This window comes from Nothobranchius furzeri, chromosome 1 (genome assembly GCF_043380555.1).
Source record: "Nothobranchius furzeri strain GRZ-AD chromosome 1, NfurGRZ-RIMD1, whole genome shotgun sequence".
In the NCBI taxonomy this organism is placed as follows: domain Eukaryota; kingdom Metazoa; phylum Chordata; class Actinopteri; order Cyprinodontiformes; family Nothobranchiidae; genus Nothobranchius; species Nothobranchius furzeri.
Window position 1 is genome coordinate 63,809,495 of NC_091741.1, and position 25,632 is coordinate 63,835,126.

Below are 25,632 nucleotides of genomic sequence, written 5' to 3' on the forward strand. Positions count from 1 at the left end.
CAAACTCAATAAAATGGGAGATAAATCAGCAATCAATGGTCTGACTCAACTTGGTGACAGAAAATGCAGAATCAAGTTCAATTTTAAACGGCACTGAAGCAAACCGCCTAATGTCAGGTGGTAGATGGTTCCACAGTTTAAGTGCTAAAGCAGAAAAAGCCCGGCCCCCCCGAGATTTCCTTCTTGCCCTCGACACCACCAATAGGTCGTGTTCAGATGATCGGAGGGTTCTGGCTGGAGTGTATTTAGACACCATTGAAGAGATGTATTGATGTAGCCAACAGACCTAAAGACATGGACCAGTAGTTTACATAAATCCTGTACTAGACTGAACCATTTCAAGGAGGCCAGCACCAGGGAAATGTGATTCTATTTCTTGATGCTACAGATAACTTGGCAGCTGCATTCTGCACTAACTGCAGTCGCGACAGCATTGACTGACCCAGCCCAGCACACAGGGCATTATAATCATCCAATTCCTCAACAGAACGAAGGTCTTTGTGGCAGTCACCAGGTCCTTCTTGGAAAGTAACAACCTGATCCGAGACAGACAAAACAGGACCTTTAGAGCGGAAGGTCCACACCATGGTGCTGACGATGACTGTAGTAAACACAATTACCTTTGTCTTATTTTCATTCAAACTAAGCCACCATCCACAAATACATATCTGAAAGTGAATTCTTTAGAGTCTGGATCCTGTCCCGTCAGATTGCGAGATACATCTGACAGTCATCAGCATATAGATGGAACTCCATTCCGTACTTCCGCAGAAGCGGCCCCAGGGGAAGTATATAGATGCAAAACAACGGGACATAGCACCGAACCCTGTGGCCCAACCCTAACCCCAACCCCATGCCACAGGAATGAAATGAGTCACTTCAAACACGTTCTGTGAAAACATCCAGAAAGTTCCATAAAAGTTTAGTTAGGAATTAACCCGTTCTGGTTCACAGAGCCGATACATTTTTTGATTTTTCGTGTCTTTTTTTCAAAGGTCAGATATATCAACCTTGATTTACAAAACTCAGTTCCTGATTATTTTGCTTGTTGTTTAAAGCTGGGATCTTTACTCGTGTAAACCTAAATGAGATTAAAGGAGCTGTGTTTCAGGAAGCTGCTGAGTCTGGTTATAGAGTTTAGTTCCACGCAGTTGCAGACTCTGCAGCAGAATAGAAGAAAAGATGCAGCAGATCAAATCTGCTTAGTGGGTAAAATATTTTTACACAATGGGTTTTGGTGTTAGAACCAACAACTCTACTGGGTGGGAGCTCAAAGAGACTTAACAACCAACGAAAATGCTGAATATGACACATTTAAAATGTGAGTTGGTTTCACTTTTACTTTGGTTAATATAAGACTAAATTAGTCAGATTAGCAAAAATATGAGCTGGTCCACTCGTTTAATGATGATTGTGTTTTACTCACCAGTAACAAAAACAAAGTGGGTCAGAACGCCTCATGGTGTTGCAGTTATGGCAGAATTCAAAAACCCTGATTGAGATGTCATTCATAAACTTTGTAGGCTGTATGGATCCTGGTCATGTGTAACTACTGTAATGTTGAAGCAGAGACACCTCTGAATGTCACACATTCACACTAAAAGCATGTTTTTGAAAATTTTAAAAACGTTCACTTGTGTTTAGATACAGTTGACCAGGTGTGTTGAAGCAGAGAAAAACTCAAATTAAAAGGTTTCTCTGCTTCGACAGACATGGTTCCAACCAACAGGTGAATAGGTGATTCAGCCACTGAATCAGGTGTGTTGGAGCAGGGAAACACTTAAAACATGCTGACATGAGGACATTGAGGAGGACCAGAGCCTGCTTTATTAAAGGAGAAGAGGATATTGAGGACCAGAGTTGGAGACCCCTGGTCTAGTATTGAAAAGACCTCAGAGGTTTTTGGGGAATGTACTCCTGAGAGGTCTATGTCTTTTGTTTGTTTACTCCTTTGGATATCCTGGACCAAAAAAAGTCAAGTTTAGTCGGATAATTTCAGGTGGACGTATTGGATCCAACTTGCAGAATTTAGTTGGTCATTTTAGAGTTAAATGAAAGAAAGTGACTGAAATGAATCACCTTTATGGTTACAACCACCAGCAGCAGCGCCACCTGGTGGGTTTAGTACCACACCACAGTTAAAGGTTGAGAAAGAAGTGTGTTTCCATGCCTGCTGGAGCTCTTAGAACACGCTACATTTAAAGAAACTGAGATCAGCTCTGATCATACAAATAAGTGAACAGATAGTCAGCATGGTCCAGTTACAAACTGCCTAAAAACCCACATCTGCTGCCAGTATACCCACAGCTCTGTAAACCAGTCAGAACTCATCTGTTTCTTCAACTGATGCTGTTCAAACTGACACCTCAAACATGAGATGTTAAATAAGTCGCATTTTATCCAGGTGCACACATTTAGAGATCAGATCTGTCCGTTCAGGCAGAACTTCTGGATTTGATCTGAGTGTGTCCCTCAATGAGAAACTCAGAGGTTTTTTGGGAAAAGCTTCAAGCAGCCAGATGATAAAATATCTGTCTGAGGGGTTCAGTCATTTAGATTAACAACAACTCCAGTGCAGATGTGTAATAAAACTGAAACATCAAAGACGGTACAAAATATTTACTGAGAAACACACAATTAGACAATTTACTTTGAAGACAAACGTGTGATTTATGTGGGAACTTCCAGTTCTCGTGAAAACACGGAGAGGGGTAAAAGTCTGTTGGTCCTTGCCCTTCTGAGGGCTCTTCTGTAGGGGTAGCGCTTCCCAAAGCGCAGGCCAAACGGGTTGTAGTTGAATTTGCTGCGGCGGTCGTTGCAGAGCAGCTGCCGCTGGTCCTCGTTCTCTCTCAAAGAAAAGCACAGGCTGGGGTCATCCTCCAGGTCTCCTGCATTTCTTCTCCTGAAGGCTGCAGGAACTTCTCCTGGGTAAACATTAACAGAAACATCAGCCCACATCTGGATACGCTCTAAATCACCACTAGATCTAAAATCATTTCAGAGACCTGCTAAAACATTTATGTCTAAATGCATTTATGCCTGTAGTTTTTGAATGAAAAACAATTTATTTTAGTTATGTTCTTTTTTGTGTGGCTCCAGTTGTCAAGAAAACTAAATAAACCAATGAAGTGCACAGCCTATGCAAAGAAATAAAAATAAGCACCAACAATCTATAAATTAGGCACAGATTATTAGGAATGAGGCTAAAGTACGTAAAGATGCCTCAATGTGAGAGCTTTGGTTTGGCTCATAATTTTAACTTTAACTCATATCGAGTGTGTTTATGAACCATTTGTTTAATGCAAAAATAATAACAATAATACAATCTTTAGAATTTACTTCAAGTTAAATAATAAAAACTAGTTATTTTAATAATTATAATGTCTCCATAAATAAAAATAACAATAATCAAATCCAAATCAAATATTAAAGTGTAAAAAATGGATGAAGAATATGACAAAATAAAAAGTACAAAATAAATAACTGGAGGGGTAAAGATAAATATGAACATTAATAATTTAAGTTTCATATATTTATTACTAATAATATACCAAATTGATCATATTAAATATTAGTTTATGGTTCACAAATCAAGAGAAATATTGATGATGAATGAAAAACAGACTACAACTCAAACTCTAGTAATAATCCTGTGAGTCTCAAAGTAAAATACACATCAGTTAATCTGATTTTATTAATATTAAGATATAATTTTGTCTGAATTTGGCTCATTAGATAATGCGATAAATATTCAACCACTTCTTGTCTTATTAGTGACCAGTGATCTCAGGAGCTGGTCTGAAATGACATTAAAAAAAAGTCAAACCAAAGCGTCTCAAAAAGCTTCAGTAAACTTCTGAGTTTTAGGTCTGCTCTCAGGTTTCTGTCCTATATCCTATCACATCATCGCCGCCCACCTGGTGCTGGAGTCTTCAGAGCAAAATCCAGTCCAGTGGTTCCTCCATCCTCTCCAACGACCAGCACACACACCACAACCAGAGCCACCAGCTGCATTTTCACCAGCGGAGTAAGTCCAGACTCTAACATGTACCAACATGGTGGTCTTCGCACCATTCAACCCAGTTTTGTTTCTCCACCAGGTGACCTTTTGTTCCTGCTGCTCTCAGCCAATCACAGCTCACCTGTCTGCTCCTCCAGCAGGTGTCGAAATGCATCATTCATCAGCTCTTCTTGAAAATACTGTTAACTGTGCTTTTACACCACTCACCCAGCCCAGTGTACCATCATATGAGGTGAAATAGAAGGAAAATAATTTATATGTGGTGACTGGAGCAGAGAAACACACAGAGGGTTTGGGTTATGTGGGTAAACAGCAGAAATACTGAAAAAGGTTCTCTAACTCAATTTACTAAGCGTGAAATAAAATTCAGGGATGCACCGATATGAAATATTGACCATATTAATGTTGCTGCTATGGCCGATAACCGATATTGGCAGATAGTATAAAGAACAATATATATATACATACATATATATATATTTATTTATTTATATATATATATAAGCTGATTTTTAGAATGTTTTGCTTTATTTCTATAAAGTGCAATCTCGATTTATATGCATATCTATGACAATTCGGATAATAAATTTCTGATTCGAAATGGGACGTTCCCACCACCGCAATTTTGACCGTGTCACACGTATTGTCACACCCAGACAATCCAAAAAATGGGAAAAAGGTGTAGCAGAGGGTGGGTCTGTTACGGCTGGAACAAATGAACCCATGTAGCTAATTAGCTAACCCAAGAAGCTTAGAAGGGCTCTTGGACCAAAGTAGCCCACCTAAACGGCAGACCGGCTTGCATCCTAAGCTGTAGTCTGGATTTTGGGGCACCAAAGATAGACCTCCCTTTCTCCAGCTGCTCCTCCGGTTTGGTCCAAAGGTGATTCCAGACACATCCAGAGTTATAATCCCTCCAGCCTGTCCTGGATCAACCCCAGACTCTCCTAGCGAAACATGTCCAAGGATTTCATGCTAATACTACCATCATGGTAAGGGTACCAGTCATCCAGACCGTTTGATAGGAACTGTCTCTTTCACGTCACTGACGTGCCACATGGCGTGGAACCCTCCACCTCAGCTTCTTTCTTCTATCACCTTTGATACGGCTCAAACCAAAGCATGCATCCCCACACACGTACAAAAAAACAACAGGGTTGGTCACCAAGTATGTAAAAATACGTTCGTTAGCATTTGGAACATTTGGAGAAGCAGCGGGTCAACTCCGAGCCCCTCACACACACACACACACACACACACACACACACACACACACACACACACACACACACACACACACACACACACACACACACACACACACACACACACACACACACACACACACACACACACACACACACACACACACGCATTCATGACTTCCCGAACACAGGCACAATCCTCTCTCTCTCTCTCTCTCTCTCTCTCTCTCTCTCTCTCTCTCTCTCTCTCTCTCTCTCTCTCTCTCTCTCTCTCTCTCTCTCTCTCTCTCTCTCTCTCTCTCTCTCTCTCTCTCTCTCTCTCTCTCTCTCTCTCTCTCTCTCTCTCTCTCTCTCTCTCTCTCTTCCTCCACTCCCATGTCTCTATAAATAAAGTCTGGGACCAGATGTTCAGTGCATTTTGCCTGGAGCATCTTGCCACAGTTATAACTGTTTGACTTGTTGATCATTGTCTCCTTCTCCCTATAGGGAAATGGGTTATTGATAAACATATTGATAAATCCATGACAACACCTTATAGTTTTAGAACAGTGTAGCTTTGTCTGAAGTCTTCTCAACAGCATGTTCTATGTCTGTTCCTCCCCTCAGATTACCAAAGTAGGCTAAATAGCTCACTGATTGCTGCACTGCTAACCTTTGGGGTGTCGGGTAACATTGCTGTGTGTGTCAGCTTCTTAAACAGACATGGTTACCATACAAACTCCTCAGCCATTTTTTTACATTTGGGACTCAGTTGGTGTACTTTCCCCTAAGAATAAATCATCTCAACATCTCTGAGACAATGCATAGTGGAAGACCTGGTCAGTAAATCTGAGTTCAGTGAGATACCTGCTCAACAAGTCGACTAGATCTGTAAAAGCGAAAGTAAGAGGTCCAACAGCCACATTTCACACAGAGTTCAGAACGATGCAACGTTCACCTCATCATGGCCTCAAGGCTTGGCTGGATGTACAGAAGACCAACCAGCTGTAGATGTTTATCTAGACCACAGTCTGTTGTTCATCTGGTTCAGAACAAGTTCAGCTAATGAACACACACACACACACACACACACACACACACACACACACACACACACACACACACACACACACACACACACACACACACACACACACACACACACACACACACACACACACACACAGCAGAGGCAAAAACATTATATGCGTTCTTATTTAATCAGCACTGGGCTATAAATAGATTTCCATATAAACATTCGGGTTTCACAGTTCAGCACTTTTATTCTCTCTATCTCGCCCTCCCTCCCCCTCTCTGTCCTCTTCTGATTAAAAACCATGCGGCAGCCTTCATTTGCGCATGCTTAAACAGGCGGATTCTCAGCGAGTATGTTGCATTCAGGTACCGAATGTAATGTCGTAATTTCAGCGATACATTGAAATCCCGAACGTTTAACGTGTTATTGTATATTAAAGTAATGTTGATGTTAATTCTGATCATTTTCCATATAACACCAAGTCAAATTAGAACTCTGTTATTTATACGTGAGAGTTGACTTTAAGAAATTTACTTTAGATTAAAGCTGCATTTTTAAATTGTAATCTTACAAATTTCCTTTTACTACATACATAGAAAACAGTTATAAAATAACACTGTAGTTCTTCTGATTTATTTTGTAATTATTAAAACGTAAAAGACGAAGAAGAGGAATTGCTTTTCCAGTTCAGTTTTTAGGTTTTCTATTTTTTCAAGGTTCTGGGGGGGGGGGGGGGGGGGGGGGGGGGAACAGATAACGTGACTCGAGAACGCGTGTCTGTGTTTACCTACGTTTCCTGGCTGCACCAGAACGCAGCACTCCAGCCTCCTCAGCCAGTCCAGCTCTCAGAGCCTACCTGCACGTCGGAATGTTCGGGTCCTCCGGTTCCGCCAACTTCAGCCCGGACTGTGCGGTGCCGTGGGGGAAACCAGGACCGACATGATAGCGTCTGGTCGGGAGAGGAGAGGCCGCCAGCTGGTGCGGGGCACCGTCCGGTGGGAGGCGGTGTGGGCAGCGGCTCGCTACACCGCGCTGGCCGCCCTCTGTGTCCTGTGTTACAGCAACTCGGTCCGCGGGGAGTTGGTGCACGACGACGTGTGGGCTATCGTTAACAACCCGGACGTCCGACCGGGGGCCAGCCTCAGGAACATTTTCAGCAATGACTTCTGGGGCAAAAGGATGGCGGACAATACTAGCCACAAGTCCTACCGACCTCTGTGCATCCTCACCTTCAAGTAAGTTCACCCTCTTTCTCCTCCACACCTCGATACCGAACTCCTTCTGACCGCTCGGTGTCTCGGCCAGGATGCTTTGGGGCTGACGTTATGCTGCTGCGGTGAACACCACCGTGTACGGAATCTTCACTGGGAACCAGTTCAGACTCCAATCAGTCCCTATTTCCGTTTTGGTCCCAAAGGAGACCAGCTCGTCCCAGAACATTCTGGTTCCTGCTTTGCAGAAGACACACTGATGTAGAAAAGACCAGCAGATCAGGGCCGACTTGTTGCTTCAGGGCACTTCAGCTAAAGGGGTTAAACTCTGGCTAAATAGGGGCTAAGGAGGGCCTGAGGACAAACTGTCAACCTTACAGGTTTACTGGTTATTCTCACTGAAATCATCCTTCACCAGGTGCTAGAGCAGATCACCAGTCTGTCCTCTTGGATGAGCTCCCACTGCTCAGTTACAGTCACTCATGGATCTTCCATGTGGACATTGTTTTCCAGGATCCAAGTTTTTAAGCTTATCAGAAAAAAAAATTCTGTTAGTTTCAGTTTGACACAAATCTAAATCAACAGGTCAGGGCTGTACAGGAACTGGCATCGACCCTCAAAACAAATCGGTGGTGTCTGTAGAAATCTAACATTGTGAATGGTTAAAAAAGTCCCATCTGCTGCACGAGTAAGGTCCTGCAGAAGTCTGTGATGTTCTTTTGTACTTTACCCATGAGCCATAGCTACAGTTGTGTCTCAAACAGAATCTGACAGCATGCAACATCTGGACAGCATCTGTGCATTTTACCAACATCTGCACAAAGAATCAACATCAAAGCCGTGCAGACATGAGTCCCTTACAGCAGCAGCAGAGGACACACCTGGTTCAGAAAAATTTACCATCTAATACAACACCACATCTACACAGCACCCTCATGACATCATGAACACACCCACAGTGTTATGTAAAAATGATCACTTTCACGTAAATAAGCACAGAATTTCTGGTGAATCAGCAAAGATTTCCATGCAAATAAAATTCCATGTGAATAACCATGGTGTTCTGCATAAATGAGCATACGATTCCATGTAAACAACCACAAAAAAGGAACCACTAGGAAGGAGCTGTTGAAGTGCAACATCAATGCACCTGATTTATGTAAAATCTGTTTCCTTGAACTGAGGCTGTTCAGGGAGCAACAGGTGCTGGAGAATCAATGCCAGAGGTACTAGTTGCCCTCATTGATTTCAACATAAAAATAATAAAAACAGTTCACCACCATAAGGAATTAGTAGGAATTTTCTATAAATTGGCACTAATAAAATGTTTAATAATTTAATGTGATCTAAATATATTAAATATAACTATTTATTAAAGCCTGAGTGACATGAGGGGTATTTTACCTGGAGAGCCTCCCTTTGCCAAATTAAAACTACCTTATTAATTCCAGAGAGAAATTAAGTGTTGTCATAACTCATTAAAGCAATAATAAAAAAAATAAATATTTGTAATAATAATGACCTCAGTAGATCTCATTCTAAAATGTATACGCAAAACCAAAATGTGATTTTTTTTTGACCAGCTCAACAAACTTTATATGATGTTTATGTTTATTCATTTAGCAGACGTTTTCATCCAAAGCGACTTACAATTCATAACCTATAGGGCATGTTGTGATCTGTGGGGGAAACCGGAGTACCCGGAGGAAACTCACACATGCATGGGGAGAACACGCAACTCCACGCAGAAAGGCCGCAGCCGAGTTTCGAACCTGCAACCTTCGTGCTGCGAGGCAACAGTGCTAACCACTGCGCCACCATGCAGCCCTCATATGATTATGGGAATAGCATAATTTTTCATTAAATTGGAGTGAAAACATGAGAACTGATAATCTGAATAAATCCAATTAAAAAAAAAAACTGTGAAGTCTCAGTTGTCAGATCCACTGGTTATACACATGCTTGTGTGTGTGTGTGTGTGTTCTCTACTCAGCCAGCTCCACCTTTTTGTGCTTTTGATTTTATTGGTGCCAGAAATCATTATAGAGCCCCAAACCAGGTACTAATGAGGTGGAGCATTGCCTCTAAAGGTTAGCTTGGATTAAAGTTTGGTTTGTGTGTGTGTGTGTGTTTTAAATCTAGCCTCTGAAGCAGCTTCTGCTCGTTTTCCTGCCTAGAAAACTGTTAAGTAAAATATGAGCAGCTGAACATGTCTCCTGGGAGCAGATAAGTTGCACGCCGTGGTTGCCGCCACACAGGAAATGTTCAGTTATTAAATAAAGCTGCAGTCAGTAAAACCTCTCAGGATCTCACCTAGGTGTCCCTCGTTGCTGTTTTGATCTGATTGAAACCTTGGGAGGAGTTTTTACAGTACAACGCCTGAGAAAGACATGGGTTGAAGACCAGAACAAAGGTAGTTTGGTCTAAATCAAACTTTGTGAGAAGAAGAATGATTTTTTTATGATTTACTTAGTAAACCGAGGTAATAAGAGATTGTGGTCATGTTTTTTGGCTTTTGTTTTAGTTGCTTCTCCTGACTGTGTTGCTGCATTTTGCTAGAATAAAAACAGAGAAAGACGTTTTCCTTATCGTGGTAATCGTCATGTTTTCTTTTTTTTATAATTGAAGCAGTGACTGGGATTTACACACACTGGCCACTTTATTGGGTACACCTTGCTAGTACTGGGTTGCACCCCCTTTTACCTTCACAACTGCCTTCATCCTTCGTGGCATAGATTCAACAAGCTACTGGAAACCTTCCTCAGAGATCTTGGTCCATATTGACATGAAGGCATCACGCAGTTGCTGCAGATTTGTCGGCTGCACATCTATGATGCGAATCCCCCGTTCCACCACATCTCAAAGATGCTCTATTGGATTGAGATGTGGTGACTCTGGAGGCCATTTGAGTACAGTCAACTAATTGTCATGTTCAAGAAACCAGTCTGAGATGATTGAAGCTTTATGACATGGTGCATGATCCTGCTGGAAGTAGCCTTCAGAAGATGGGTACACTGGGGTCATATAGGGATGGACATGGTCAGCAACTCAGGAAGGCGGTGGTGTTGCAACAATGATCATTTAGTATTGATATGGTTTGATATGGTTTTTTTAAGGCCAATGCCGATTTTTAAAGAATTTTGTTGCAGATGGCCGATATCTAAAGCCGATTATTATATATATATTAAGGCTGATGATATTATATATGTTTTAGCAGCACATTGATTGTGAAAGACAACTGAACACTCACTGTATGCAATATAAATGATATCTTAATGTTTCTCGAACTTCAAATATAAAACAAACTCAAAATTTTTTAAAATGGTGTGTTGGGGTCATTCGGGTCCTTTCTTCAATCTAGTAGTGGTGGCAGTTGGCCACACAGGTGCCTGATTTTATAAAAAAATTTTTTTTATCGGCTTTTAAAAATAATTTTGGCCGATATAGAAAAAAATTAAATATATTGGCCGGCCTCTATCAATTTGTACTCAGGGTTGTGCGTGACAATCCCAGAAGATCAGCAGTTTCTGTAATACTCAGACCAGCCCATCTGACACCAACAACCACGTTCAAAGTCACTTAAGTCACCTTTCTTCCCCGTTCTGAAGCTCAGTTTGAACTGCAGCGGATCTTCTCGACAATGTCAGCATGCCACCATGTGATTGGATGATTAGTAATTTGTGTTAACGAGCAGTTGGACAGGTGTACCCAATAAAGTGAGCAGTGAGTATATATTTAATCTTCACCCTGATTTCAGACAAAAATGGGTCTTATCTATTTCTTGTGGTTCCCTCTCTGTCGTGTGCAGAGCTTCTCACCACCTTGCAGATTCACCAGCATTCGCCCTCCTCAACCGTTACTGCTCGGACAGTTTGTCCTCAATTTGAGACGACATTCTATCAGCTTTAAAGTTCCATGATGGGGAGATAACTCTTTCTGGCTTGTTGGAAGCAAACAGACCCCACATTCACTCAGTGGGGTCCAGTCAGGCGTGCAGATATGGTGGGGGACGGGGGGATCTGTCCCCCCCAGATTCAGATAGACCCCGATCCGTCCCCTCAACTAAGGCCAGAAAGAAAACAAAATTGGAGGTTAAGCGCTTGAAGCTCATTTTTCCAATTACACTGAATGCAGCATGACGTAAACAAACACTGACTCCAGAGGCACCAAAGTGGTTGCTGATAGGATGCAGGATGAAGTGAAAAAGGCAAGCAACGATTACTGCGTTTTAAAAAAAGACCAACAGTGTAAGTAGGCGGGACCGATCTGCATGTTGGTTCTAGATTCAGTACGGTGTTGTCAGTGTTGGGACTTACTCGTTAAAAGCGCCCAAGCCTCATTGCTGACTTTAACAAGTCTCATCTACAAATATGATCCCTCATGAAGTTACTACTTTACACCAGAAGATAGTGGAGATGTGGAACCTTCAGGCTGAGCAAAGTTTGGGAGTTTTTAGAGCTTGAAAAACGCCTCCCGCCGTAAGGCTCCCAGTCGGGGAGAGGAGGAGATGCACGCAACACGAAGAGCGCAAATATTAGATAAAACATATAATTGCTGGCAGGTCTGGTTTTTGTTGAATGATCACTTTGTCCGGTCATGACTGACTCAGATTATGAAGCAGAATATTGACTCTGATGAAGAAATTCACTCATCCAGCTGGGAAGATTGACACTGCTGCAGCATCAGACAGCTGGTGCTGCACGAGAGGTGTGTGGAGTTAATGAGCTCCAAACGTTGGGGGGTGGGGGGGGGCGCTGGTGCCCATCTCCAGCGGTCAACGGGCAATCAGGCAGGGTACACCCTGGACAGAGAGCCAGTCCATCGCAGGGCAACACAGAGACACACAGGACAAACAATCACGCACACACACACACACGCACTCACTCACCTAGGGACAATTTAGACAGACCAATTAACCTAACATGCATGTTTTTTTGGACTGTGGGAGGAAGCCGGAGTACCCGGAGAAAACCCACGCATGCACAGGGAGAACATGCAAACTCCATGTAGAAAGATCCCAGGCCGGGAAGCGAACCTTCTTGCTGCAAGGCAACAGCTCTAACCACTGCGCCACTGCGCAGCCCACCCCCTAAGTGGATCTACAAAAGGTCTCTGATGCAGGGAAGAATGAATGGATGGATACAGCACAATTAAGACACTCGTTTATATAGTTTATCAGCAAAAAAAAGTTGATTTGAGGGTGACTTGCACTTGAAGTTTGACTGAGAATGTTTGTCTTCAAAAGTTAAAACAACTTTTAAATAAACATGATGCTATGTGTAATAGGGGGCATAAGTCATGCCCATCTGCTTCCAGTCCATGGGCCAAAAAAATGAATGGGAGTCTTTGAGTACATAAATATTATACTTTGATCCAGTTTGATATGTGCCATGGATTTCACACCTGATGTCTGTGAATTTTAATGACACATTTTGATGCCAGGATAGCGCTTATATTAGACTGGAGTCAAAAGTTATTTTAGGTTTTGTGAGAAAAGACGTGGAGAACTCAGAACTGCTCATCTCACCAAATTGACATTATCGAACCAGACAAGAGAAGAAAAATGGCTGAGTTTAGCAAGCTTTGCAACCTTCTTTCAGGACGACAGAAGCAGCATTAAACATGGAGAAAACCACTATAAATCTGGCCATGTGATAAGTAGCAGCTACGCTGCGGTGGCATCATAAATGCAACGTCTGATTTGTAGTCATTTAAATTAAACATTTTTACAAGGTAATAAATCTTGCATCACGTGACAGACATAGTTGACACACATTACTTTTCATTTAAGTTGAAGTACAACATACATGTGATTCAGGGCGTAAGGCAGAGTGGATTACAAAATAGCTTTTGTAGCCCTGTTCACTTGGGGACTCGTGAGCCGACTGGAAGGGGAGGAGATTTGAGCTTCTTGTTTATTTTTTTAGATCAGGTCATCTTCACCGGGATTAAAAAAACATTTTTAATTATTTATTTCACTCTGAGTTTTTTATGCAGGCTGAGCATGAAAACAGACTTCTACACCTATCTCCTGCATCAGCTTCTGATAGGAAGCAGACAGTGAAACTCTAGGATTTGAAAATCGAGACAGATCTACGTCACACTGTCACTTAACATTTATGGACTCGCCCATCTTCACTTGCGACGGGGAAGTCTATTATTGGTTTAGCATCCAGGATCCCAAAGAGAATGACTTGTGTTATTTGTGGAGATAAAACACAAATGTTGCAGAGCAAACAAAATCAGTGCTAGTCGTGTTGCTGTTAGCCAATCAGAGGCCAGATGTCTAAATATCAGGAAATAAGACCCCAAAACCTGCCGCCTGAAGCTACTTTCTGCTCCAGCTGACTCCTATGTGAATTCTAAGGGTTTGGGCCAATGTTGGAAGAATCCCAGCTTCACCAACTTGCAACTACATCTCTTGTATTTGTTACAAACCTTTATTGCTGTCTAGTGATCAGCTTATCTGTATTTGGATGTTCTTCATGTTTCAACAGTTGATGCTTTTCTGTCTCTCTGCTGGTCAGGTTGAACATCCTGCTTGGTGGCATGAAACCACTGTACTTCCACATGGTCAACGTGTGTTTGCACTGTGCTGTTACCTGCCTGCTCATGTACACATGTGAATGCTGCGTGTTTGAAAACCCACATTTGGCCTTTGCCACAGCGGTCCTCTTTGCTGTTCATCCCATCCACACTGAGGCGGTGAGTACCCACTCTTATCCGTACGCACACTAATGTTATTCCATTCTGATTGTCCTCTTAGCTCTAACATTTAATTCATTTTAGGTAAAAGAATATAAAGTAGTTATATGTTAGTTCCACTGTGGAGCACTGAACCATTGTTTTAGTGGTCTATACATGTGATCACATTGGTCTGCACTTGTAGTTCACCTAGTTTGTACTTTAAAGGACTTCTTGACATCTCTGCAAATCTGAAGCATCACGTTTAGTGTTTTGCTCTTTGGTCATTTGTTTTCCTTTGGTGGACACAATAAACTGGGGGAGGGCGTGTATGTGACTCCCCTGGTAATTTGAATCTGGGAAAGGCTTCATGGTTTGTGTGGTGGAGTTCAACAACTCCTGATTCCTTTCATAAAAACGTTTAGATGTTATTATTTCACCCCAAAGCAGGACTGAAGCAGTTCTGACTGTCTTGTGTGTACTGTTACTGCCTAGCAGTCACGTATCTGGTCCACATCTAATGAATGAAGCTCATGTTCCACATCTGAAAAGCCTCCATTCATCAGGCTGGGTGCTCCTCTTTCTGCTGCAGCACACAACATGTGTGCATCTAGTCTGCCATGCGTCATTTTGCTGTTAACCAATGCACTGACAATGACACACGTGCATGCGCACTCACACACACATAAACATGCGTGTGTGTGTGCACACTGCTGCTGAGCTTTAGCAGATTTTACAAAACATACAGAAGTGCCCATCACACACATGCCTCCTGCTGTCAGTGAGATTAATGAAGATTATTTAGATCCCTCAGTAGTTGGATTCTAAATTTTCAGCTAGAAGATGTGTGTGTGTGTGTCCTCGCTTTTGACATCACTTAGTTAACCAAAGAAATCTTTGAGAGCTGAGGACGTCAAGAGATGAAGCAGAAATAACTGAAAACAAAGTGAATGATAAAACGTGATGGAAGGAGAGATGGAAGATAAAAAGATGAGCGGGTCAAGGTGGTGAAAAGAGTGGATCTGTTTACATGAATAGAATCTGAGTGTGTAAATGTTCTGTCTCAAAGGATGCACATGAACGCGTGCACACACACATATGCACAGTAAATATAATAATGTAAATTTTGGAATAAAGAGCAGTAAACAGATTAATCCCCAGCCAAGACACACAATACACACAGAGGACAGCTAAAACTGCTGATTTGACTGAAAAATTAATTACTTTTTGGAGGACCTAGGCTGGCCTGCCAGAGTCGTCCTCTGTTTAATTCTGCACAGAGACTTGAGTCTGGTAACGCTCCCATGCAAATGACCCCACCCCCTGAGAATTCTAACCGAGCCAATCAGAGCTGAGCAGCGTATGTTTCTGAGCAGCTCAGTTTCTCATGAACAACGAAGATAGCGTTTGAAGTGGACTTTGCCGCAGCTCTTTCTTCTTGGACGTTTTTAAAACCACAACAAAAAGAACCAATAAAAGCCTTCCTTCTAAAGAAAGATGTGTGCACCATCGCCAGGTGCCATTTTTGACTACATCTAAAAGACTACATCGTCACGCGGTACAGTCGGCATTTCTGCATTTTTTCTGATTGGCTATTTTTGAACTGGCTAGTCCCGCCTTTCATGTGCTTCTCTGCCTTTGAGTAACCAGACATACTCTGCTCAGTGCTGATTGGCTCGGTTACAATTCTCAGGGGGTGGGGTTATTTGCATGGGAGCGTTACCAGACTCTCTGTGCAGAATTAAACAGAGGACGAGTCTGGCAGGCCAGGCTATGGAGGACCCATGACTTGTTGGCAAACTTTTGACCTGTTGAAGGACTTGTGACTTGTTGGAAGACTCATGAATTGTTGGGGTACTCGTGACCTGTTGGAGGACTCGTTGGAGGACTCGTGACTTGTTGGAAGTTACATTTTGATTGATTAATCCTAAGGTTTTTAGCTGGAGACAAACATATTCATACTCATTACCTCATTATCAAATGTTCGTAAGACCTGTCCTATACTCTTTCCTACGAATTAAATTTAGAATGTTTGTACGACCGGTCAAAATCGTGATTTATGAAACATGCGGTGGTCTCTGGTATGCACGTTCCTCCGCACTCGTCTGATGATAAATCCTACCTGTGTGTACTCAGGTGCTCGTGTCCGTTCTCAGTCATTTACATACGGAAACACCCTCATTTAAACATATTTGGTCACGCTATGTACTCAGCACATGAGGTAATCCTCTGTGTTCTACCCAGAAAGAAAAAGAAAACTTTGTTGCGCGATCGAGACAATGGCTGCCAAAGTGCAAACAAACCAAACAAGTTGCAGAGGTTATAAATGTGGTCGGATCAGAGGAGAGGTTCCCATCAGAAATAAATAAAAACGTAAAGTAACGAGTTCTCATTTTCATTTTGCATTTAAGGAGTTGTTCTGGTCGGGGTTAGGTTTATTTGTTGGAAGTGCAGCCTCTTCTGAACTGTCATTCAGTCTGGTTACATTGACGATGAGGCACGTGTGATCGGGGAGCAGAGGAGGTTCTGGAGGGTTCTCGTAGTTGTAAAATAGAATATGAACTGATATCAGTTTCAGGCAGTTTGTCTGTCGTTCCACAATGAGTCCCAAATCCCAGTATAGCTCCTGACGGATCTCCTGTCAGTGCGCTCACGGAAACACGTTTACTCAGAGAGCACACACTGACAAATCCTTAATAATAATAATAATAATAAACGATCTTTTATCTAGCGCATCTCAAGCAAAATTACGAGGTGTTTCACAAGAACAAAAATATGATATAATTAAATAAAAATAATATTAATGAATTAAAAACGTAACTTAATAAAAATGGGAAGGGAAAACAATTTTATTACAAAAAACATGGCAAATATTCTACAATGTCAGATTCCCGTCGGGTGTTGTAACACCAACTATGTGACTCAGCAGTTTTTCCCCCGAAATAATTATTTATTGGGTAAAATTACTTGTGGATGAGGAACATGTGTGCATGACTGACACCTTCGGTGTTGCGGTTCCCCCATTCTACCACTAGATGCTGTTCCTACGCATGGTCTGAAGTTTTCTTATATTCAGGAACATTTCCACGCACAGGTACAAAATGATGAATACCACACAATGCGTAAATTGGTTCCTACGCACGATGCACACACAGATCTGTGCGTAAGTACGGTTGATAAGTGAGGCCCCAGGAATATATGTTTATTATAAATGTTTATTTTATAGTTAATATTTGTGTATTCTGTTGGTGTTTAGTACAAATATGTTTCTACAAGCAAGCTGTCTGATTTAGTCATGCACACGTGAAATACAAACTCAAACCTTTTTACAGCACAGAGACAAAGAAGTTTCAGGGTATGAACTTGGGCTGTGGAGCATTTTGATGTAGTGCCGACGTGTTTTTATTCATCGTAAAAGACAAAGTTTCTAGTTTCTCTCCTGGGGTACAATTACTGTGTTTATTGTCTCAGGAATAATGAAACCTGAAGAATGAATGGGGGAAACCAAACCAAAGGCATTCGCTTACAGCCTTTTTGAGGGACTCATGCTTGGATGCTTTGGGGTTTTATTACAGGGTTTATTTATTTTTTTAATGTTTTATCTTTTTTCATTTCCAACTCCCAACTTCAAAAGCTGCCAGATGGTTTGGAAACAATTTGAGAGACTACAAATGTTCTAGTTCAGGGATAACCAGTCCTGGTCTTTTAGTGTTGCTATCCTATTTGTTTTAGTTGTTTCCCTTTTGTTTCCCTTTTCTCATTTAATTCACACAAAAAAAAAAAAACTTGAGTCAAAATGTAACTGAATCAACTTTTTTGTTGATGATACTGTTTTATACATGTGGGTGAACAGTTTTCAGTCTTCTCAGTTTGGTGTTAGGAGCTCAGACCAAACCAGAACCCCAGAGACAGGGAGCAGAAAGGTACAGGAGGCTGGAGATGTACTGAGGAGAACACCCAGGTGAAAGGGTGAAATGGTGAGAGGGACACGTTGATTTGGAGCAAGTAGAGTTTTGTGTTAACACGCACTTCCCTCAGGCAGAATCCTCAAGGAGGGTCAGAGTCTTCAAGGCAATCTGTCAGTCACACTGACAGAGATAACACAGGTATGTATGTGTGTGTTTGTGTGTATTTTGCAGGTGTCTGGTGTTGTTGGCAGGGCTGACGTCTTGGCTTGTCTGCTGTTCTTGGTGACATTCCTCTCCTATGTTAGGTAAGCTTCCATCCCATCCCATCCCAGGGCCTGAAATTCACTTCTAAAAATAGGGGGGAATTCCCCCCTCACATATGTCTGTACAGGGGGAATTTATATATGGGGGGGGGGGGGGGGGATTACCGAATGTGCAGTCTTATGTTGTTCTAATCATACCTTACATCACGTTTATGAGCAGCTTTCATTGGACTCCTGCAGCATTCTCATCTTCGTTGCTCTTGTCCCTTTCTTTGTTTCATCTCCTCTGCCTGATTTCTTTCCTCACACAGAAGTTAAAGAAAGAAATATAAACTTTCCAGGAACTACTTGTGGGATTAACAATAGGCCTTAACATTGTTGTATTCTTACCTCAGATTGATGCATTTATTAACTTTTTTTAATCTTCCTTAGTGGTCCTCATAGCTGCATCTGTGGCCATCTTTTCTTTTGTCTGAATGTTGTCTTTTTCTTGGCCTCTAACACTGCATCTTTCTCCATTGTAATAACTTTGAAGTATAAAAATCAAATAAAAATGCTCCTTTTTGCTGCACTGGTATTAGAAATTATCTGAACAATTTTCATTGCTGAAGTTTGTTGTCCAACTCTCTGGGCTGCATCTTTGCTCTTGTTTGTGCTTCTTTATGTTGTCTCCGTCTTCGCTTCTTACTCTGATTTCTGTCTCTGAATTATTCTATCTCAAACTGATAAATTTTCATTAACCCAACATTTAACACCAACAGTTTCGTTGATGTGGCATCAAACACAATTGCAACTATAATACCGTACATTATTGTATCTGTTAGCTCACAGTACTAATTAGTTTTGGAGCGGGGTTCTCCCACGCTCCGCTTGGTCCTCTGTCCTCTCTGTCATCTGTCTCCACTGCTTCATCTCTTTCCATTTGATAAAAGCTCGGTTGAAATCAAACTGCTCTTGCGGAGGGCCATTTTACAGATGGAGCAGTTCATTTCACCATTACTATTTTCAAGCCAGGGATACAGTCTGAGCCAGTTAGCCTGAAACTTGTCTTAGGCTGCTTGCTAACGTTACTTTCAGTGATGCTACCTTTTTGAAAGTGCGGAGGATCTGTCTCCCGTCTCATTCACAGCATCGCTGGAATCAGCGCTGCCTCCCGCCCTGCCTCCAGTGCCTCCTCCCTCGCTGCCTTCTGCGCTGAGGATTTCTTGTAAAGTTTTTTTGGGAGCAGGTTCCCCTTCGTTGTTAGATTTCCGTTTTAACCAGCGGTCCATGTCTGTGTGCAGCCGTTAAATCCGACAACCGAAGCACTGCTTTGCTGCTAGCAAGGGACTGAGCTCGTATTTTGATAAATGGAGAAAAAAAAAATCCAGCGTGCCGCCAATCACCAAGATGAAGAAGGGGTTCGATGTTGTGGGATTTTAATGGCTCCTATACAAACGTCCACATTCGCTGCAGGCTGTGCGGGACTTTCCCGCATTATCAGGCGCGTTGCAAGCATTTCAAAAGTGTGGGGGATGTTGTCTGTGCCTAAAATAATTTTATGTTATTCATCTTGTTAGTTTAATTTCCATAATAGCGGAGCAGGTGCGAATTTTAGATGCGTCACGCATGTCTCTGTTTTAAACATGTTTAAACTACTCAGAATACAAATCCAGGCTCTGTCTAGTTAGATTGGTGTAACTAAAGTTTGTACTGAATGAAACTTTACATTAAACCATATTGAAAAGAAAAGGATCCGATTAAATCGTTTCCCCCTCATTTTACAGTCAGTACAGTGCAGTGCGCGTGGCTCTGGGGTTAATCAAGTTTAATTGTTTCTCTTTGCAACAATCTTCACAGGAAGGCAAAACAGTTAAATGGCAGGTTACAGATATTTCCATTTGACAGTTTATTTTGACGGATAAACTCAAGGATGTTGGTTGTTTTGAAAGAATTACCCCGACGCACACTGATACGCACACAGATGAGCTGACATTTTAATCGTTACGCACATCGCGGAGGTAACTAAATAAATCAAGAAAGGATTCCCATCAGAACGTCAGAGCTTTATACTGGACACTGTGCTCAGCGCGGCTCGGAGCGCCCACGGTGGACAGTGGGCTGAAGATCTGTAGAGGGGTTCGCAGCGCAGTGCAGAACCACGACGCATGCGATAAGATTTCCTCCCACTGAAACGGTCTGGAAAGCCGGTCTCTCTGAGGGATGTGTCACTTGGAAAAATGTTCGCTGATTATGAAACTGGCTGAATAGCGCTTGTTCCTGTCTCCAATATGGAGACGCATGACGCATCCAGTCTGAGGCAGAACAGCCTCTTCAGCTCAGAAAGCACCTGTAGAGACATTTGATTACGCACAAAGTTTATGTGGAGCAGAAGCGGTCGGGCCACGGCAGGTGAAATGTTCCTAGCCTACATGAAGTGAAACTGTTGAATTGTAACATTAATATGTTACTGGACACACTGGTCTGGTTGGTTAGACCAGTGTTTGAAGTGGAACACACACATACACACACACACACACACGCGCGCACACACACACACACACACACACACACACACACACACACACACACACACACACACACACACACACACACACACACACACACACACCAATTAAAATAATGCTGATAGCGTGGACTAGAAGACAGATGATGGTTTACGTGTTTAAATGATGATCAGGCTGCTGTAAAATGTAATTCCATCCACATCCAGACACAATTATCCTCTATTCTTTCTCTATTTGCTCTACTCTTGTCTGGGCTGACGTAGCTGACGGCGCTCCTAGCAGCTGTGATGCACATTTTACGCATTTGGAGAGGTGGGCTGGATGCTTTGCTTTTACTGGAAGTTGGTCCACTTAACGCACGGGTGTAGACTACATATTAATGACAAATGAATGAAAATTAAATTGTGAGTTTTTACTTCATATTTTAGAGATAAAAATGACGGGGGAACACATTTATGACGTCTTTTTAAACTAAATTTTCCAGCGTGACCTGCCTGCTTCACTTAAGTCACTGCTTATTAAGGTCCGTCCAAAATGACCGCGGCCCACCCAAAAAAAGAAAACCTGGCGCCGCCGCGCCTGTTATAAACCTCTGAAAATTGTTGTTCTTCACTTTATCAAACTCAGACTTTGTACATCTAATGTCAAGATGTAAAATTATGAATTCAGTCGAGCTCTTCCGTCCCTCCCTCTCCTGCTCTCCTGGAAACCCGACATCGGCTGTCAGAAGAGGGAGGGGAAGAAGGAGATGAGGCAAACAGAGTGAGTGCGACATAAAGAAACCAGACTGGTGTGGAGGTGAGCAAAACAGCTGGAAAAGTGTGGGTGTTGAATCCCCCACATCCCCCACGGGTGCGACGCCCATGCGCATTATAAAACTAGATTTGTGAGAAGCAACTATAACGTGCAATACCTGCAATCCCGCAGTGAATTTCAGGCCCTGCCACACACACACACACACACACACACACACACACACACACACACACACACACACACACACACACACACACACACACACACACACACACACACACACACACACACACACACACACACACACACACACACACACACACACACACACCTGTCTTTCTATCATAGTGAGAGCCCTCTATTGACTTCCATTAATTTTTGTGACTCCACTGTCCCTAACCCTAACCCTAACCAATGTTGATCTATTCCTAACCCTAACTAGAACTTAAATCACACCATACCTCTAAAACTAACAGGTAAGCTTTTAATCAAGTGAGGACCAAATAAATGTCCTCACTTTGTAGGGAAAATTGTGGAAACGGTCCTCAGTATGTAGTAAGTACAATAACACACACACACACACACACACACACACACCGATCTAGAAATAGAGTCGTCTCATCCAGACCTTGTTTTTCAGGAACATTAGTTTCTATCAGTCCCTCATAAATGTTGATCCCTTGTTTTGGAGATTTAATGTCTTATTTAAAGTTAAAGGCTCATTAGTCATCACACGATGGTGCATCCATCTCGCATTTGACCCATCCCTGAGGGCAGCAGTGAGCTGCAGACACAGCTGTGCTTGGGAACTATTTGGCGGTTTAACCTCCAATCCAACCCCTTTAAGCTTAGTGTCCCGGCCGGGATTTGAACCCTGATCTCCCAATTCCAGGGCGGACACTCTACCACGAGGCCACTGAGAACTGTTGATATCTTTAGTTCTAGTTTGATCATTTAATACCACAAACTTCATATTTTATGGTTATTCCTGTGGGATAGTTCTGAAATGCTAGTCAGAAAGAGGCTAGCTGGTATTTTAGTGACTTGACTCTGGACCTGAGGCCAGACAACATAATCTGATTCTGGTTTCTCCTGCTCAGCTGGGTGATTCAGGACATCATTTGTGTCAGCTCCAATGATATTCTGGGGTCAGATGTCACAGCATCGTTTCTGATCCCCCACTTCCTGTTCCTGTTTATTTTTATGCACGTTTATCCAAAAAGACCTACCTTCTCTAGATGTGTTACTGACTCCTTCCTCCCTGTTTTGGTGTAGGAGTGTAGGAGAAAGTGTCTCTGAGGACTCTGTGCCCTCCACAGCATCCCCCTGGTTTCTGTTCATCAGCTTGTTTCTGGGAACCTGTGCCATGCTGGTGAAGGAGACTGGTATCACTGTGTTTGGAGTGTGTCTTCTCTACGATGCCCTGGTGCTCTGCTGCAGACCGCTCACTCAGTACGCACACAGGGTTTGGGCTGGTTTCTCTTTTTCTTTTGATTGATCATTTATTTCTTCTTGATCAGTGAGTATAATTAGAGCTGAATGTTGGCCTTGTTAGTGCTGCTGCTGTGGACTCAAACCTTGTTTTTAATTACTTTCTCAGTGTTGTATTTGTACCTGCCTTCATTGGTTATGATGCCTGATGCAGTCTGATTTGTCTTCCTTTCTCATGAACCTCAGTCACGCTTCTGGTTCCAGACTCAAAAACCTGCCCCACATCTGCATCCCCTTCATTAAACGAGCTTGCCTCATCTCTGCAAATGTGAGTATTTATTCTTCCGTCATCTTATACTGTAGAGCTCCGGACGTCACGTGACTTTCAGAGAGTAGACACCATTTTGGCAGGCAACAAAGGTAAACAAAATGAACGGAATCAGCTTGGATTTAACTCCGTCAGAGTTTACTTCACACTTTAAAACCAAAGAAATCATTTTATAAAGTCAGAAATTAAATAGACTAAACATCTCCGACCCTTACCATGCCCCTGGGATACTTTTTAAAACGCCAGAAGCTGTCCAAGCGGACCTCTTACTGGATTTGAGATACCCTGACATGTATAATTTCCTTGTTAATTTTCCCTCGTCCTACTCTGGAGTATCGCTAAGAGCATATAAAAGCCTGGAGGTATACAAATGGACTCAATCAGGGTTTGTTCTCTGTATCCAGATCTGGATTCTTCCTACAAAGGACTGCGCCGTTGTCACTGGTAGGTTAAGTGGAAATTTTTCCATGAATAAAATAAATGTCAGGCAGGAGCGTCTCAGGATCTGTCTGAGATCCGTCTCGCTGAGGCAGATAATAGCAATCCAAAGTGCTTTTTAAGTGTGATCTGACAATTGATCAACCATTGCTTAAAAATTAAATGCAGCTTAGCCGGTTAATTGCTGTGATCATAAAACACGTAAACGGCAGCACGCAGAAATCACGAGGCAACGTTTTACGTGATGTTTACTTGTTGCTGTGAGTAATAAGACAGAAAAAGCCACGCCAAAATAAGTTTAGGAAGCCCACTAAGAATCGTAATAAAGGCATTTAAAATAAATACCATACACAGTTGAGGAAACGTTGGTTTAAGTACCTGATATGAAGCGGTTGCTGCATAAGCGAAAACCTTTACTCTCGGGATCCCACAGTTTCATTTTAGCCTGGAGGCTAGCGCGTTTCATTACAATGATCCAACGTTTGCGGCATTCCGGATCTTGGGGAATCCTGTAGGTGGCTCTTCCCTTATGTCGTCTGTGTCTGTTCTGGCATCCTGGGGCACAACAGGAATCTACCATATTTTCCGTTCGATTGAGTTTTCTGACAATAACAAATAGCCCAGCTGCCGGCTTCTGCCTGCCAATATGGTGCTGCTCGATTTGAACTGTTGCATGCCGGGAGAAGTGACGTCAACTCCTAGAGCTCTATACTCAGGAATTAACTGTCAAATCTGCCATCGTGACTGGCTGATCAGACATTCAGAAACATTCAGCCAGACTAAAGCAACAAGTACAGCTTGCATCTTCTGTGTTGTAGGTTTTCTTAGTGAGGAGAATGTGTAGTAACCGTGATGTATTTTAAACGAAGGTCCAGGAGACACGCGAGGTTGGTCAAAACCCTCAGATTTTATTACGAATGTTGAAAACGAGTTCAGTTATTAGTACAGACCCTGTTTCAGCTTCAGCTCTGCGGACAACAGAAGTTCTCTGTTGATAATACAGAAGATCAAAACAGAAGTGCTAAATGGTAAAACAGAGTGAAAGTTTAGTTCACCTGTCTAACCCCTCCCCCCTTCCCCCCAGCTGGTGATCATCATGTCTGTTCGGCTGTGGTTGATGGGTGGATCCATGCCTCTGTTTTCAGAGCAGGACAACCCTGCTTCCTTCTCGCCTCACCTGCTCACCAGGTAAGCAACACACACACACACACACACACACACACACACACACACACACACACACACACACACACACACACACACACACACACCTGATTGATATATTTGTTTAACGATTGTGTTTTTTATTATCTCCTCCTTGTTCTGCTTTTCTTCTCTTCTCCACATGTTCTTCTGCTGGTAGAACTCTAACCTACTCATACCTGTTGTCCTTCAACGCCTGGCTGCTGCTGGCCCCCATTGTGCTCTGTTATGACTGGCAGGTGGGCAGCATTCCCCTGGTAGAGTCTGTGGTTGATGTGAGGAATGTTGCCACCCTGCTGCTGGCTGCTGTGATGGTCGCACTCTGCATGCACTGCATCTTCTCTCTGCAGGTGAGACGCAGGAAGTGACAGATTTTCTGCATGTCAGGTTTTGGTGTTTTTCACAAATGAACTGAGACGATGAATGTGTTTGTGGATTCTCTCCATCCACAGTGGCAGGAGAACAGGGAGGTGGTGGTGGGGCTTCTGTTCCTCGTGTTTCCCTTTATTCCTGCCAGCAACCTTTTCTTCAGGGTGGGATTTGTTGTTGCTGAGAGGGTGCTCTACATGCCAAGGTGAATGTTCGTGGATTAATAACTTCAGATTAACATGTGAATGAAAGACTGGTGGAGTTCCTCTTGTTTGGAGAACAACTTCGACTCA

The 25,632-nt window shown here is 42.6% G+C and overlaps 2 protein-coding genes across 3 annotated transcripts in view; one reads left to right on the top strand and one right to left on the bottom strand.

Annotated features, from left to right (window-relative positions):
- Positions 1-2,604: 2,604 nt before the first annotated feature.
- kiss2 (kisspeptin 2) lies at positions 2,605-5,415 on the bottom strand. The gene is made up of 2 exons (XM_070549851.1): positions 3,918-5,415; positions 2,605-2,924 (listed from the first exon to the last, which is right to left on the bottom strand). The coding sequence occupies exons 1-2, from the start codon at positions 4,072-4,074 to the stop codon at positions 2,671-2,673; spliced, it is 411 nt and encodes a 136-aa protein (XP_070405952.1). The 5' UTR covers positions 4,075-5,415; the 3' UTR covers positions 2,605-2,670.
- A 1,612-nt stretch (positions 5,416-7,027) lies between these two features.
- tmtc1 (transmembrane O-mannosyltransferase targeting cadherins 1) overlaps positions 7,028-25,632 on the top strand; it is a 49,964-nt gene continuing 31,359 nt past the window's right edge. Inside the window, exons 1-8 of one of the 2 annotated variants that reach the window (XM_070549837.1) lie at positions 7,028-7,476; positions 13,980-14,157; positions 18,276-18,349; positions 22,846-23,022; positions 23,248-23,329; positions 24,852-24,955; positions 25,131-25,320; positions 25,423-25,544. In XM_070549837.1, the coding sequence (XP_070405938.1) occupies positions 7,181-7,476; positions 13,980-14,157; positions 18,276-18,349; positions 22,846-23,022; positions 23,248-23,329; positions 24,852-24,955; positions 25,131-25,320; positions 25,423-25,544 (1,223 nt within the window). In that variant the 5' untranslated portion in view covers positions 7,028-7,180. The remainder of the gene's footprint in view (positions 7,477-13,979; positions 14,158-18,275; positions 18,350-22,845; positions 23,023-23,247; positions 23,330-24,851; positions 24,956-25,130; positions 25,321-25,422; positions 25,545-25,632) is intronic. The other variant, XM_070549834.1, reaches the window with a different exon arrangement.